Source organism: Abrus precatorius, unplaced genomic scaffold (assembly GCF_003935025.1).
Source record: "Abrus precatorius isolate BTA unplaced genomic scaffold, Abrus_2018 Scaffold3, whole genome shotgun sequence".
NCBI lineage: Eukaryota > Viridiplantae > Streptophyta > Magnoliopsida > Fabales > Fabaceae > Abrus > Abrus precatorius.
In genome coordinates, this window is record NW_020874373.1 from 10,184,680 (window position 1) to 10,202,274 (window position 17,595).

Sequence of the window (17,595 nt, forward strand, 5' to 3'; positions counted from 1 at the left end):
TTAGTCCTTCATTTCCTTCATAAATTCTACCATTCCAATATATAATAATAATAATCTCACTCATCCTGCATTTTAACAAATAAACTTTATTTAATATTTAAACTTTATAATAATTACCATAAATCAAATAAACAATACTCATTAATTAATTTAACAATTTATTTAATTATAAAAAACTAAATTCATATGTTAAAAATTAAATAATAAAATTATTAAATTAAACATACCTGGTTTTCTTCTAATTTGCTCTTCTTCGGTGAAAATGAAAGGAGGGTGAGGTGTATATATAATGTTCAAATTTTGCCATATAATTTGTGAAAATTTTAGTATTTGGACTAAATTTCGCAGGTTGGTTGGCAATTTTCTTAAGAATTTTGCCACTAAAATCACGAATTTAAACAACCTATTGATACATGTCGGGCTCTCATTTGTTTCACCAGTCCTGTGACGAAATTTACTTAAAAATAAACTAAAAAAGACATAGTTTCATTAAACATTGTTTCAACAAAACTCGCCATTGACGTTTTTAAAAAATCTATGTTTGTGTAAGTTAGCTAAAAACTTTATATTTATGTAATATATAATTAATATTATAAAATATATAATTTTGTCAAATAATATAAATTATAAAATTAAGAAGACTTGTAAAGTTAAGATTCTTCTAATATTATAGTTTCGTATATTACAAATAAATTAACATAAATTAGTTTATTTAATAGCTAAAAGACTAAGATCCTATTATTAAATTGTTTAATATGTAAGGTTTAATTTCTTTAATTTTTAAGTAATAAATAACATGTAATTTGATATAAATATGCATACAATAAAAGCGCTATAAACAATTAATGTTTAAATTAAGTAATTAAAATATTAACATGAATTTAAATGTATTATTTTAATACTCTTTTATAAATAATAACAATTAAAAATATTTTTTATTAAATATTAAAGTTTATAATAATTTATCGTATTTTATTTATAACAATAGTTAGACTTGGTAATTAATAAATTAATCATTTTATATATTTATATATTAGTGTAGAGTCAAAGTTTCCTATTTTAAAATATATTTATTATAATTCATTATAAAAAGGGTAATGTTTAGTACATATTTGAGTATATAGGTTTAGGTATGAAATTTATAGTAATTTATTAATTTATTTGATAATATAATTTTTTTGACAAAATTATTATGAAAAGTTATTAACATCTAATAGATATATTATAAGTAATGAATATAGTATTTAGTTAAATTTTTAACATTTAAAAGTTTTATTAACATTTATTATAACATATTTTCATTAAATTAATTATATATACATTTTTTTTTTTGTTAATAAACGGGGCCTAAAAGTCCAAAGAAACAAACAAGACTAGACTAACCCTCTAAGAAAACAAGAACCTAGAGAATCCAAAAAGAGAAAGGGAATTAAGGAGAGGGGAGTCTTATCAAAACAAGTGAAAGTGGACCCAAAATTAGACCCTAACTTAGTCAAAAAAATCAGTACACTGATTGGCTTCTCTTAAGACATGATTAAATCTAATAAAACTAATCCTTCTAAGTAAATCTCTAATATCACAAATCAAGGAGAACAAAAAGTGATTACAATTTTGGATCTTCACAATGAGGAAAATAGCCTCCTTTGAGTCACTTTTAATCCAAATATGATGAATATTCTTAGAGATAACAAGCTTTAATCCCCAAAATATGCCCCAAAGTTCAGCAGCCAGAGGGGAACACAAGTCTAAAGCTTTGTGAAATCCAGTAAGAAACCTTCCTTGACTGTCCCTAATGAGCCCTCCATAGCTAGCAGATCCATCATCAAGGGAGACAGCACCATCTACATTTAGCTTAAGCTGAGAGTACAAAGGAGGTTGTCATTTGATGAACCTTTCAGCCCCAACCAGCCAGCTCTTATCTTTTGCTTGGACCTACCACAGAAAATAAGGTAGTCAAAATATGATTTAATTTTATAGAACAAGGATTCAGTATTCAAAGGGGAATTCTGAAAAATATCCTTGTTCCTCTTAGTCCATAAATGCCAGACAGTTATACCAAATAAGAGTGTCCAATTAGGAAAAGGAAATAAGCTATTGATAGATAAGTTTAAAGACAACCAACTAGTTAGGCCTCTACTAAAGAAAGTAGCCCAGCAATCTGGAAAAATGAATTTATTCCAAATTTGCCTAGCAAACCAGCAATCTCGAAGCACATGGATCACAGTTTCATCACTTTCATTGCACCTGAAACAAACAGAAGTTAGAGATATTTTACGATTAAAAAGTTCCTCATTAGTAAGCAAATGACCATGGGCTATTTTCCATAGCAAAACATTAATTTTGGGAGGGCTTTCCCAATTCCAAATCATCTTAAAAAGATTGGGGTATGATTCTTGATGCTGGACAGAGGAGGATATAAGGTTGTAAGCTGATTTAATTGAGAAGAGGCCATTATCAGTCAAATTCCAAAAAAATCTATCTTGTCCCTCTGCAGAGGCAAGGAGATTAATTTTAGCAATAGATTCACAAATATTAGCAGGAAGAAAAAACTGAATTTTATGCCAGTTCCAAGATCCATTATGAGAGAACAAAGCCACAGGCTCTATAACATCCAAATCAGCAACCCGATGGAGGGCAGAGTTTTTAAGAGATTGTTAGGGATGGACCCAATTATCCTCCCAAACTTTTGATGGTCAAACCATCACTAACTATCTAGCCTAAACCAATAGAGAAGCCCTTCCAAACAGAAAGCATACTTCTCTAGAGATGGAAATAATTATGAGGATTGACATAATTGAGATTTTTTCTAAGGAAAAATTTGTATTTACTATAAAAAACCTGAGCCCAAAGGTCATTTGGAGAAGTTATCAGTCTCCAACAAAGTTTCATGATGAAGGCTTGATTCATAAGGTGAGTCTCCCTAAACGCAAGACACCCCTCATGTTTACGTCTGCAAACCTTTCTCCAACCTATTAAGTGGGATTTCCTACTACCCAAAGATCCCCATATGAACTTTCTGCAAATAGAGTCAATCTCAGAACAAACAGATTTAGGAATGAGAGTTGACTACATGAAGTAGGCAAGGATACTCATTATAAAGGATTGAGCTAAGGTAACTCTCCTAGCCATGGATAATGAATTCATTTTCTAGAGAGAAAGTTTTTTCCTCATCTTATCAACTAAGAAAGTATAATCCTGCTTAGTGGGGCTAAGGTGACTAATAAGAGAACCCAAGTAAGTACCAAACTGAGTAGAGTGTTTGATGCCTAGTTTAAGACTAATATTTTGGGCTAAAATAGGATCACAGTTTTTAGAAAACAAGACAGAGGATTTATTTTTATTTATAAAAAGACTAGAAGCAGAGGAGAAAATATTAAGAGCATAAACGACCACATCAGCATTATAATCATCAGCTTTAGCAATAAGAACAATATCATCAACAAAAAGGAGGTGAGAAATTTTTGGCCCATTAATATTGAAAGAAAAAGGAATCCAATCACCAGCATTCACTCTGTCTTGAATTAAATGGGTTAGTCTTTCTAAGCAAAGAAAGAATAGATAAGGGGACATGGGGTTCCCTTGTCTAATACCATTGTTGGGAATAAAAGTATCAGTGTTCCTATTATTCCAGATAATTGACATTGAGGGGGAAGAGACACATTGATAAATGAGATCAATCAACCCAGGTTTTAAACCTATCTGCTGAATAGTGTCTTTAATAAAAACTCATCTAAGCTTATCATAGGCCTTTTCAAGGTCCCATTTAATCATCATATACCCACTTTTCTTTTTTAATTTATTAAAGGAGTAAACAAGCTCTTGAAAGACTAAAATGTTATCTATACCTTGCCTATCTTTGATAAAGCTGGTTTGATTACTAGAGATTAATCTAGGGATAATGCCCCTGAGTCTATTGGCTAAAAGTTTGGTAACAATCTTATAGCTAACATTACACAAGGAGATAGGTCTAAAATTCCTAAGATGCTCAAGGTTTTCAGTTTTGGGAATAAGGGCAATGGAGGTGGCATTGACCTCAGCAATCTTAGAAGGGTTACTAAAGATGGTGAAGACAAAATCATAAACAAAGGGAGCTAAGAACTCCCACTGATTCTTGTAAAAAAAAGAGCATATAAGCCATCAGGCACAGGAGCTTTTAGATTACCTATACTGAAGAGAGAATATTTAATTTTCTCGTTGGATAGCTCAGTATTAAGCATAGATATATCAGACTGTATAAGAGGAGGAAAATATGAGACAGTATTGAGGGGAGGGCTAATAAGACAGGGATCAAGATCTATGTTTTTGAAATAGTTCACAGCCATGGATTGGAGATTTTGGGAATCAAATTCTCAATTATTATGGTCATCCTTAAGGGCTTCAATGGAGTTCCTTTGCCTTCGAATAATCACAACGTTATGGAAAAATTTATTATTCCTATCACCAAGACTAAGCCAATTAGATTTATAATGGTGGGACCAAAACATTTCTTCCTGGTCAAGGATATTTTGGTAATCAAGCCACAAGGATTTCATCAAATTACTTAGACAAGGATTGTCTTCATTTGTCAATTTTACAGTAATACCCCTAATTCTATTAAGCAGTCTTCTTTTCTTTTTGAAAATGTTACCAAAAACATTAATATTCCAATCAAAAATATTTTTTTGAAAACAACTCAGATTTTCAATCCAAGATCTAGAAATTAACTAGGAGTTTCTAACTTGAATTGGGTAGTCACTATGATTAATTCAGGGAGCTAGGAATTTAAAATTCTTGTTATGGGGTTCAAATCTATTAATATCTCTGATTTTTAACCACAACCTAACATTGTCAAAAAAAAAAAGGGGGAGATGGATAAGGGAGCTATTTTGGAACACCCTCCTCGAAGAGTCATTTATAACAACTTTATCAATCCGTTCCCTAATTTGCCCTCTAGACCAAGTGTAAGGGATTCCTTTAAAACCCAAGTCTTGAAGACCACATAACTCAAGACACTCATCAAAATTTTGGATAAGGCTATGACTAGCAAGGCGACCACTAGATTTTTCATGTTGAAATAAAACTAAGTTGAAATCCCCAACAAGGCACCAAGGCTTATTCACAGTAATACTAAAGTCTTTTAACATTTTACAACACTCAGCTCTAAGATTTGCATGAGGGCTAGCATAGATGGAGGATAAAATCCAGTCCCATTGACCATTACTAATATTGAGGTGAATGGTGTATTTGTTCTTGGCTATAGTGGTAACCTTAATTCTTTTGGTATTCCAGCAACATCATATGCCTCCAGTAAAGCCTAAAGAGTCAACCTTCACTGTCCCATCAAGATTAATTCTTTGAATAATAGAGTCAACCTTTTGAGAGCTAATTCTAGGTTCAAGGAGAGCAATAAAATATGTTATAAATTCTAATTAAGTCATTAACCAACCTGTGAAAAGTCTTACTACCAGCACCTCTACAATTCCAAAAAAGGCAATTCATTAGCTTAGCTATGAGGGGGAATGTCATCTTTAAGATGTAAGGGTATCTGACTCTAGATAACCAGAGGTAACATGTTCTTAGGGTCACTAGACTTTAGATTTATAGCATTATTAAATATCATTTTTGGGGGTTCATCTGGTGGCCAATCTGTAGGGGTTTGTTTTGGGGACTCATATTCTTTCCAAGTGGAGCCTAAATTCAAACCTCACAGATCCTAGATAGAGGAACCAAGGTGAGAAATCTTTTGAATAATGTCTTCAAAATGTTTCATTAACAAGAAGGTGTCTCTCTTATTCTTATCATGAAGAGACTCTTAAATCTCTTGAATATTACTCAGATATAGACTTATCCAGGTTAAACTCTTTACCTCTACCTTCTGTCACCAGATTTTATTGTAGTTCTATATTTAAAAGATTTCTTCATGAGTTCATGTGACCTAGTCCCACTAGTGGATTTGGAATTCACTTGCTAGTTAACCTGGACCTTAGTTAAGGATGAATTGTTAGATAAGGAAACAGCAGAATTCAACTTCTCAACATCAATAACTTGTTCCTGATCCAGATCAGGCACCCCCAAGGACCTCAAATCTTGAACCAACCTGAGATTTTCACTTTCTGCCACTATTTCCAGAGGTCCCAGTAAGGTGAGGGAGTTTCATTCTCTTTCTAAAGGGTTTTTTGGCTAGCATCCAGGGTCCAAATTGATCCTTATCTTGGCTATTAGAACTTCCCTGATCAGTCATAATTGGATCCCTAATTTCCTTGTTGCTAGAAAGCACTACCCCTTCAGTTCCAACATATTTATCAATCATATTAATAGTGAGAGCAGGCTCACCCTAACTTATTAAAGGATAATCAGCACATTGTTCTTGCTTATGCCCATATTTACCACATTTAAAACATATGAGGTGCAGACCCTCATATTTCACCTTAAATTCTTGGCACAAAGCTTTAAAGGTTGGGACTAAATTCCTTCTAAGGTCAATTTCTATGCATATTCTAGCAAATTTCTCTCTTGAGATTAAAGAGGTATGGGGGTCTACTTTCAACATGGACCCTAAGCAGTTCCCTACTTGCCATAAGAACTTATTATTATAAAGTTCAAGGGGTAAATCAGGTATCCGCACCCAAACTGCTGTTTTCCTTATATTATAGTTCTTAGGACTAAAGAGGGGTCTCCATCTCTGAACTGACAGGTAATGATCTAGTAGTAACCAACGCGCTTCAAAAAGGGCTTGTTTATAGTCCTCAATATTCTCAAATTTGACCAAGAAAAAGTCATTATTCAGATAAGAATTTTTACAGTCCCATTTTTGCCCCAAATATTAGTCAATTTTTTATTCAGAAAACTAAAACTAATTGACTTCCCTAGGAGCTTAACAATTAGAGTATGTCTCCAGGGGGAGCACCACTCTTCATAGTCATCTAAGGGGGTCCTAATATTAGGGCATAAATCTTTAGGGTTTTCAGGAAAATCAGAGGAATCTTCAGGTTCAGAAAAATTATTAAAATCATCTAGAACAGATTTTACTATCTCCTCGTCGTTTAGATTAATATCAAAATTATTCAATTCTAAAACAATATCTTTATATGAACAAGAATTAGAAATCCTAGGTTTAGAAAACACCTAATTTGCTTCCATAGACACTGAACTTTGTTCCTCCTGCATGGGCAAGATCGGTGTCTCCTTCGGACTAGCCACACCCATCTTGACTTTCTTTGCACTTCGGTCCATGAGATCTAACTCTTCAGTAGACCGTTTTTCAGCTTCATGATACTCTATTCTAACAGATACACCAAAGAAAGGGAGATGGACCAGGGACCCTCTTCCTCTCAATGACCGTTGATTTGTCTCTGGAGTGCTAAGGCTTCACACTCCTCACAAGGCTCTAAGGGTAAAGAACTCTATTTGTGCTGTGTGGGTTTCTTGGAAGACAAAACTGTAGCGAGGGTTCTTGGAGTCTAATCAAAAACAAAAGTCTCACACAATAATCATATATGCATTTAATATATATATATATATATATATATATATATATATATATATATATAACATTAAATAATATAAAGTAATATATCATTTTAAAATTATTTGCATATTATATTTAGTATATATAACATTTTTTGAAATCATATTTAATAAAAACAACATTAAATACTTATAGTCAGTCATATTAATAAATTAACTCATATTTAAAATTAAAAACTAAGATATTAATTCTTATATATATTTATCACTTTATCGTTATTATAAAAATTTATTTTAGTATGCTATCAAGATAAAAATTTTCACATTGTAAATCAATTAGAATATCACGATTGAATTATATTGTTAAAAGAATTACATTATCAGTATATTTAACTTAAATTCTTTATTATATTAATCTGTATTAAAATTAATTTATTTCAAATATATTTACACAGTAGTTTTAAAATAAACAAAAATATTAATAATTAATAATTTTGAAGTGAATATTTAGGCATATATATTTTTTATTTTTATTTTTTGTTATTTAAAGGGGTTAAAAAAGTCCAACCAACAAAAACAAAGTCAAGATCCTACCCTAGGAGACTAAATGTCTAAAGAATCAAAACAAAGAAAAGGGAAAAAGGAGAAAGGGAAAATATCAAAACAATTGGATGACAAAGAACCTTATAGGCCTTACTTAGTTAAATGATCAACACATTCATAAGTTTCCCTATAAACATTATCAAACTTAACAAATTGGATTGGTTTATTACATTCCTAATTATTGCAATCAAGTCAAATAATATGTGAGTAGGATTCTAAACATTAAATTTTTGCAAAAATTAGCTAGGAAGTGGCCATGTACATTCCAGATTACATTGATCTTCCATTAATTTGCGTTGGTAGGAATTCATTTAATTTGTGCCTTTCATTTACAAGCTTAGGAAGAGAACGACATCAATTAGATTGAAACTGAAAATCGGACAAAAATATTTTCTAAATAAGTACCAAAGGCTGAATAAAAAAGTTGTTAAAAATAAAATTATTTTTCTTCTTTTAAAGATACCATACAATAATCTCAAATAAATTATCCCAATGAAAAAAGTTACTAAAATTTTTATTAGAATGGTTTAACATTAACCAATTTGATATTCCTCTACTAAAGAAAGAGCCCATTGATGAGAAAAACAAATGAATCACAAACTTTCTTAGCATAAAAATAATTTCTATTGACATGAATAATAGATTATACATTCTCACCATATCTATCACCAAGAGAAGTTGTCAAACCTCTTTTACATTTTTCATGATTGGTGAGCAATTTATTGTGATTAATTTTCTAGAAAAATAGTCTAATTTTATGAGGACTTTCTATTCTAAACTAAGTCAAACAGCTTATGGCAACTATTAAAGGATTGATTTGAAAAAGATAATAAAAAATAAGTAGATTTAAGAGGAAAAAAAATATTATTATTCATCATATTCTAAAAAACTAAATCAAGCTCTTAAAATTTGATGGAAGTTTAATTTTAGCCATCATCCTACAAACATGTTCAAAGAGGATAGTAGCAAGCTTTTCTAAATTTCAGACCCCGTTAATAAAAAATAAAGCAACAAATATATCTAGATTCATATAAGTTAGAAAGTTAATAATATATTTAAACAAATAACTAACATTTGAATACCAATTATCATACTAAAATTTAGTACTTATACCATCTTTTATTGTCTAACCAAAGTTCTAAAAAAATGCAGACTAAACAAAAAATAGACTATTCCACGTATGAGAAGTTTTTCAACATTTCTTAATTTTAGAATTTCGTTCAACATTCAGCTCCATTTTTAAGTATTTTTTTACTTATATAAAAAGTCAGTCATCTAAATAAATATGACAATTTTAAATATCATTTAGTTAGATTTTATTATGTAATGTTGTAGCACTTTTTTTAGGTTAAATTAACTGTATATTTTGTTTAATAATTATAACATCAATTACTGATGTGAGGTCAAAGTTACTAATATTGATCAAGAGATATAATTATTTCAATAAAACAATAAAGCTGGTTAGCAAAATTAGAATGTAACTTTTTAGGAATTGGACCAGTTGAAAATGTAATCTGGGTTTAGGGGTTGCTAAATTCATATCTAAGCCGTACTTTTTGTTTACCTTTGTTTGGCGACCCAACTAGACTGTAAGCACACATAACATGAGAAAGAATCTTTAAAACTATCCAAATTTGGCAGGGAAGGAAAATTAGCAAATCAATATTGCTATTTTATTTTTTTCTTTAAGTGTTAAAAATTTTAATGAGCTGTCACTTTTTGACATTGATTGGGCTCAACATCTCACATTTTGTTAAATGTCTACGCAAATTTTACTTTTTGGGTTAAATTCTATGACAAATTATTTAGCATGTTGACCCAATAACGAGTTTATCTGCCTAAAAAAGGCACAAAGAAAAGTTGTTTCCCTTTCCTCTCGTTTTTTGTTTTTTTCCTTTTATCAACAGCTAATGCATTATACAGAAACATTTCTTCGTAGCCCAAATTTTCAATTTTCATGTGTTTCTTAAAATTCATTTTATATATACGGTGTAGCTCAATCCGCCATTTCCGTCCGCTCCCAATTCCAGAGAAATTCATTTTTATTATGTAAATATTATTCTTCTTTAAAATCTCACTACATCACCACTTTGTCATTATAGTTTATAACAATAACTTCCATGTTGTTTCTCCCAGGTAATTCTCAAGCAATTCTCCTAAAGTAGCATTTCTACTCAACTCTATGCATCGAGTAAGTTTTTTAAGTATTCTTAAATCAAAGTTGGTTCTATTCCTGTTGAAAAGTCTAATATTTTCTAGTAGTTTAGATGCTTCAAATATGCTTTTGCCATGATATTTGAAGGAAAGATTGATTAATGTATTGCAATTTTTTAAAAACCAACATTTAAGAATGGATCGATGTAAAATCAGAATACCATGTTCATCTGTTATTAGACTCAGCATTGAATATCTCAGACCCTGTGAAAAAATAATATGAAGAAAAAGCCAAAACCAGAGCTTAAAAAAGAAAATAATGAACAATACAAAAAGAACTGAAAAATAACACAACGAACAATGTAAGAATAAGCACGTGGTAAAAAAATTACTCAAAATTCACATTTTTAACAGAAAATAACTTATTATTTCAAATGTTTTTAAAATTTAAAGAATTAAAATAAAATAAGAAAAATCAAGTAACCTTTAAGCTGAAATTTAAAGAATAAAAATACTAATTTATCTTTTATTTTTTTGTTTATCAAAGAAAATGAATATATGATATTATATATCGACCAAATTACAACATAATTAAATTACTGTAAAAAAATAAAAATTATTTTTTACAATTTTAGTAGTTAAAGTAATTTGATCGTAAATTTTGTGTTAATTTATTATAAAGCAAGAAAAATATTATTTTTAAAAGTTTCCTCTATTTGCCTAATTAATCTTTATTAATTGGTCTAGTTCACTGGTTATTTTAATTTAATTTTTGGAAACTTTTCTTTTTGTTAATTTTGACTCTTGACCAAGCATGACTTACAACTACACTAATTATGTTGATTTGTAAAGCTGAACAAGTATCTCACACAAGTATATGGAAATTTATAAATACAAGTTAATTTTAAAAATATTATTTAAAATGTATTTGAGGATAAATAATTTTTTTGGAAATAAATAAATATGAATTAAAAATAAAACAAGGCATTCGAAACTTTAAACTTTAAAAAATAGTTTAAATAATAAATTTGATTTTAGAATTGACTGGTTAAAATATCATCATTTAATATAAATTAAAATAATTAAAAAATTTATTCAATTGCTTAAAGAGAAAAATGCCGAATTAATATATATTCAATTATATAAATTTCATGCAATATTTTCCTTTTTTTAACAAGAATTAAATAATATATCAATTTTTTTTAATATGTGTCTAAGAGTATACAGTAAAAATTAATAAATATTAATGCTTTATTCAAACATGCTATTTAATTTTATTAGTACATTAAATTTTATGATACTTTATAATTTTTAATAAAAAATTTACTACATATTATTGTTCTTGTTATTATTATATAACTTTAAATACGTATTAAAAAAATCATAATGTAATTATGTGTTAAAAATTAATTAAAAAGAAAAAAATAAGAATTCAGTATTTTATTTCAAAGGATAAAAATACTTTCATTGAACACATAGTAAGGCTGGCGAGGTACCCTTAATAGGATATGAGAACCATGGGTGAGGGTTAAGTAATTGAGTATTATTAATAATAAAAGTAATTGTCAATGGTAAAGATTTAAGACCCGTAAGTGAGCAACATGATAAAGTACTACTAGTAGCATTATAATTCCCTGTAAATCATATAAAGTAATTATTACTTTTACATAACAAGATATTAAAAATAAAGATAATATTCTCTAAATTCTTACTTAAAAATCTTAATTAATATTAAATATTAATTTTTAATTGATTTAAAATATTGAGAATTAAATTTTAACAAAAAAAATCAAAAACTAATTTCAAAAAGTACTACAAATTAAAAACATAATTAAGACAATATTTTATGCGGATATTTTACTCCTAATATTTCATACAATCCAAAACAATTGCTCTAGTAGTTTTTTTTTTTTTGGGTAATATGCAACATTGAAATAAATGTATTTAATTTTCTGTTATTAAATTTTTTAATGGTATTAAGAAATTGTGCTCATTTTTTATGATTTTTTTCTTTATGAATTTAATAGTTTATTATATTATCATCCCTACCATTGTTCGGGTCTGTGTAATAATGTTTTAATCTTATTATTAATAAATATTTAAAATATTAAATATCTCTGTAAAAAGTTATAATATGTTATATCAATACAAAATATTTTAATTAACCAATTTGATCACCCATTCGATCATCAGAAAGTTCGTTAACCATATTCAAGTATTCAATTTTCAATAAATTTTTTTCTATTTATTATCTGTTAATCGTTATCGTAAACTACTTTATTGAATGAATCATCTTCACGGTCTTTTATGCTTTAGAATCTTAGTTCATAAGAAAACTTACAATTGCTAATGGAGTAGAAGAAGAGGGTGATATTGAATCATGGATCTGCTAAACAATCTAAGAAGTAGCACCTGAATGATTCAGAGTATGTTTTGCATTTTTTTTTAAAAAGTTTTTTCTTTTTCAAAACGAAAAACATGTATTTTTATTTTTTAAAATGAGAAAAGTCTTTTTTAAAATGTAAATAAACATATCCTTAGTTTCCAAAATTCTTAGTTAAGGAATAAGAATCAATAGATTCTCACAAGCAATAGCATACCCATCCAATAATAGTACTTAACTGTTGAGGCAGAAAATTCAGTGTTGAAGCCTGAAAATAGAATAATTAAGTTATAAGTCAGTCTTTAAATAAGATTATCAAAGCACTAAATGCAGATATTAAGATTTTTAGAACATCAAGCGATTTCATTTTAAAGATAAAAAAACTGTCATTTTTTAGTATATCTTCGGATAGATCCATTATTAATTGAGAAATTCTTCTAAGTGAAAAGTAAGTTGAGCTAGCAAATATTATTCAAATAAGTAAAATTTTATGTTTTTTCATATTTTAACCCATCTAATTATTATTATTTTTTACTCTAGCTTTTACTTTTTTATTTCTTTCGTTTCTACCTCCTCCCCCTTTATTCGAACAAAACATTAAAAGATTAATAAAATTTTATTTATGAAAAATAATTTTAATATAATGTCTTATCTTTATTAATACATCTAAGATAAAAATATTTACTCTGCGTGATAAGTCAGATAAACTTTACGGCCTTACTGTTATTTTCCCTTTCCTTTTGGTTCCTTCTTATCCATCCGTCGCTGTTAACTATTATATAATCAACAAAATTGATGCGCATGTTTTGTTTCCAATGAGATCTCTGAAAACAAATAAAAAACTCCAAAATTCCTTCTTCCCATTTGCATAAATAAACACGTTTCCTTATTATAAACTGTAGACAAGTAATGAGTTATAAGAAATCGTTCTACACGTGGAAAAGAGACATCGAAAATTACAAAAACAGGAGATTTCAAACAATGGAAAGAAATCGGATGCAATATCCTTCTTCTGATACATTGAAAGCAACGGTACAAGAGTAAAATCTTCAAGTAGAGAAATCCAAAACGAAAAAAGGGAAATATGTACAAGGGCAGAAAATAATAGCGAATACAACTAACCATCAAAGAATGATGGAAAGACATAACAGCCCTGCACAAACAATTTCTAACAAAGAAGTTAGACCAACTATAAAGAACTAACGTTTCTTTATCTTCCATTTTTTACTCTATAAACAAAGCAAACTGGAAGAGAATTATCTTCTGCTGAATCAACCGAGTCAAAAACGTAATGATCTTGCACCACACTGGGTCAATTCCCAATTTCAATTTATCTTTATCCAATATCCAAACCCAATCGTGTTCTTTTCTTCAACAATCACCGCATGGACATCAATGTTTTCACCCGTTTTTCCCTTTCAGCTTTCTTGGCGCTCGGAGTTCTCTTCAACTTTTGCAACTCTTCTCGAAAACCCTTCTCAACTTTGTCAATAGAGTTGAGAAGCTTCTTCTGAGGAGTTAGAATCTCCGATTCTCCTTCTGGCAAATTATCAATGTCGAGAATAATCTTGGGAACTTTGGAACCTGCAGGTGTTCGAAGCTTAACACCAACAGAATTCGGAGATAAAGCAGAAGAATCACGCTCAATTTGAGACGCAGAAAACGGATCAGGAAGCACTTGATCCGAATCCCCAATTTGCTGGCCTTCGTTTTCCCCCAACCTAGCTCTTCTTCTCTCAATCGCCTAAACATAAAAAAGCCCTATCCAATTAGCATGAACAGGATTTACATTAAATATCGATTAAAAAGATCATTACCGTTTAAGATGAAAAAGTGTTAATTAATTAAAAAGAATAGAGTGTTTTGTTTTGTTATGTTTACCCGAGAAAGGACAGTGATGTCACGCAAAGGGGTTCTGGGATACCAAGATGGAAGGACGGAGCCGCGACCTCTTCCGCGTCGTGGTGTCACCAAGGGAGTGTTTTCCCTGCCCGGCGCGTGAGAATAGCGAGCGCGTGGACGCGCGATTGGGTTTCTTGGGGCTGGGGTTGGAGGGGGGTCGAGGTAGATGAAGGAAGCGCGGCGGCGAGCGAAGATGGTTGCCACGTGGAGGGGCGATGCACGGTCTCGTGCTTCGGGCATGGCTGAAGAAGAAGAAGAAAAAGGAATGTTAGGGTTTTTGTTTTTTTATCTGTGCAATGAGAGAGGGACTACGAAGAACTGAGAAGAAGACCGAAATGGCATTCAAAAGGCAAAAAGGGGCTGCAACTGTGTCAAACTAAAACGGCTCGTTTAAATTTCAAATTCCCCCCTGGGCGGGAGTAACTTAGATTCAAACTCACCTTTTTCTTTTTGATATTTGAAATTCATTTGGGCTTTGGATTACTGGTAACTCTTTCGGGCTTTTGGGCTTTCCTCGTTACAATGGCTATATCCATCTTATAAAGCTCTCACTCGTTGTATTTTTAATTAGAATAATTTTATTCTAATAAATTTAAATGGTAGATGATTATTTATTTTTGTTAAAATCATAGTTTGTGCGTAAGTTTTATTGAATTTAACATTATTAATCGGGTTACTTCGGCACATGTTTAATTATTTTAAAACAAAATCTTAAATGCCAGTAATCTTAGAAAACAAAAGAAAATTATTGAAACTTTGCTAATCGTATTAGAAATGTTATAAATTTAATTAAATTTATTTTTTATAAAAGATACTAATAATTCAAAATAAAATTAACCCTTCTAAAATTTCACTGTACTTAACACGAAGATACGTTATGATAACTTATTAACTAAAAATCATGGTCAAATCAACAATAGCATACACAAACTTGAATTCATCTACTGAAAAAATAAATAAAAAGACCAAAAACTTATTTATTTTTTTTACTATTTTTTATTTTAACCTATTAATATAATATTTATTTCTATCTAATTTCACTTTTATTTGCATGCTTCCTGTTTTTTCTCTTTCTTGTTTTATTCACCAAAGCATAACTAATTTGATGAAAGAAATTTGAGACCAAAATAGAGATTTTAATATAAAAAATAAAAAGTAAAATCAAAGTTGATAATTTAGCGGGCAAAAAAACCTCATCATGATAGAATTGTGAAGTTGTGTATATAATTCTTTTTTAAAAAGTGTAAATTGTGAATATTTATTAACAAGGTTACTTGTGTTAAAAGTATATATCTAAGATAATTATATTGGAATTCTTTACTAAACACTTTTATTGTAATTTGTATTTTTAATATAATATACATATTTGACATCATACTTAATGATAAAAATTTCCAAGTTCTTTTGTTAATGTTAATTTCCACAACGTAACATATAATTATCTGTGTATATCGTTTGGGCTTTCGGTCTGCTTTATTTTATTGGTGGTAATACATATACATATTTTTTTATCAAATTAATTTTTATTTATTACCAACAATCAAATAAAAAATTTTAAACCTTACATATGGGATAACTTCATAATATGATCTTAGTCTTTTAGATATTAAATAAACTCATTTGTGTTACTTTATTTATAATATATAAAATTACAATGTTAAAAGAACTTAACTTTACAAATCTTACATGTTGTATTGACGAATATGTTAAATAAAAGATCTAAGGCTGGTTTTACCACTTGACTTAAAAGCTGTTGTGGCTTTTTCTTGAAGAGATTTTGTCTGGTAATGGTATATTATTTGGTAGATGTGGACTATAAAGGTCATTTGTCATTTTTGTCATTTTTTTTATATTACTTGAAACAATTGTTGGCTAGTAGTGTTTCATTTTTATTTTTTTTTGCAATATAATATTAAAATACATGCATGTAATCTTATATAATTAATTTTTCTTATGATATTTAACCACTTTGTTCATTTTTATGTTCTTTTTATTTACTAATTTAATAGTTTATTTTACTATCATCTACTGCCATTATTTGGATCAGTGTAATAATGTTTTAATCATAAATAACTAAGAAATATTTAAAATACTAATTTTCTCTAAAAAAATTATGATATATTTATATTATATATAAAACCTTTTAATTAATTAATTCGATCACCCACTCAATTATCTATCAGGTTGTTCAGTTTCTAAAACCTCGTGTCATACAGCATAGACAAGTTTAGTTTTGGAGATCAGAATATAAAAATCGAGGGGCTCTATTGTTGCAACGACACCATTTTAGCAGCCAGTGAATTAGCTGCCGTGGAAGTCTCTGTCTTTGGTGCAGGCCTTTCAATGGGAACAATTTTTTTAGAAATTTGTTTAAATTACTTCACGGATGAATAATTTCATCTCAGACAGAGTGATAAAATTGTTTATAAAAAATTAAAATATTTTAAAATCAATATCTTAACTTCGTTAATACAAAATTATTTATTTTATAACTTCCACAAAGTTCTAATTTCACACATGATATGTATAAGTGGACTTATTGCACAATGCTCATTCTTTTTTTCATGTGTTTTCTATGATGTTAAACTTCCTCCTTCTTCGAACTTTATATCAAATACCCTTCAAATCCTCCAATCCCCTTTCATCATTTTCAATCTTGAATCTCTTCCTTTTGAATTCAACACTCATAACCCACAAAGTATATCTTTTACCCCCCAACAATTTTCCCGTATTCAATTCTTATTGAAAATAACTGGTTATCCCCTAGTTAACATCACCACCCAAGTCATATTCACGTCTCCAATTTTCAATGAAATCTTCCTATTCGTTAATTGTTAATTTCTATCAATATCATGACTTTTTTTAATGAACCATCTTCAGGGTCTTCTATCCTTTAGAACTCTGGTTCATAGGAAAACTTGCAATTGCTTATGCATCAAAGGAAGAGGATGATATGAAATCATGGATCTATGAAGCAATCCAGAATAAGGAAAAAGCATTTGAATGATTTGGGTTTCCTAAGTGTCTCAGTCGAGGATGAGAACCAACAAATTCTCACTAGCATTAGCATCCCTACCCAATAATGTTAGGGTATTATTGGGGCTAAA

At 29.3% G+C, this 17,595-nt stretch overlaps 1 protein-coding gene across 1 annotated transcript; it reads right to left on the bottom strand.

The window, feature by feature from the left end:
• Nucleotides 1–13,964: 13,964 nt before the first annotated feature.
• LOC113862151 (protein POLYCHOME) lies at nt 13,965–14,728 on the bottom strand. The gene is made up of 2 exons (XM_027495282.1): nt 14,468–14,728; nt 13,965–14,330 (listed from the first exon to the last, which is right to left on the bottom strand). Exons 1-2 carry the CDS (start codon nt 14,726–14,728, stop codon nt 13,965–13,967), a joined length of 627 nt encoding a protein of 208 aa, XP_027351083.1.
• Nucleotides 14,729–17,595: the final 2,867 nt, after the last annotated feature.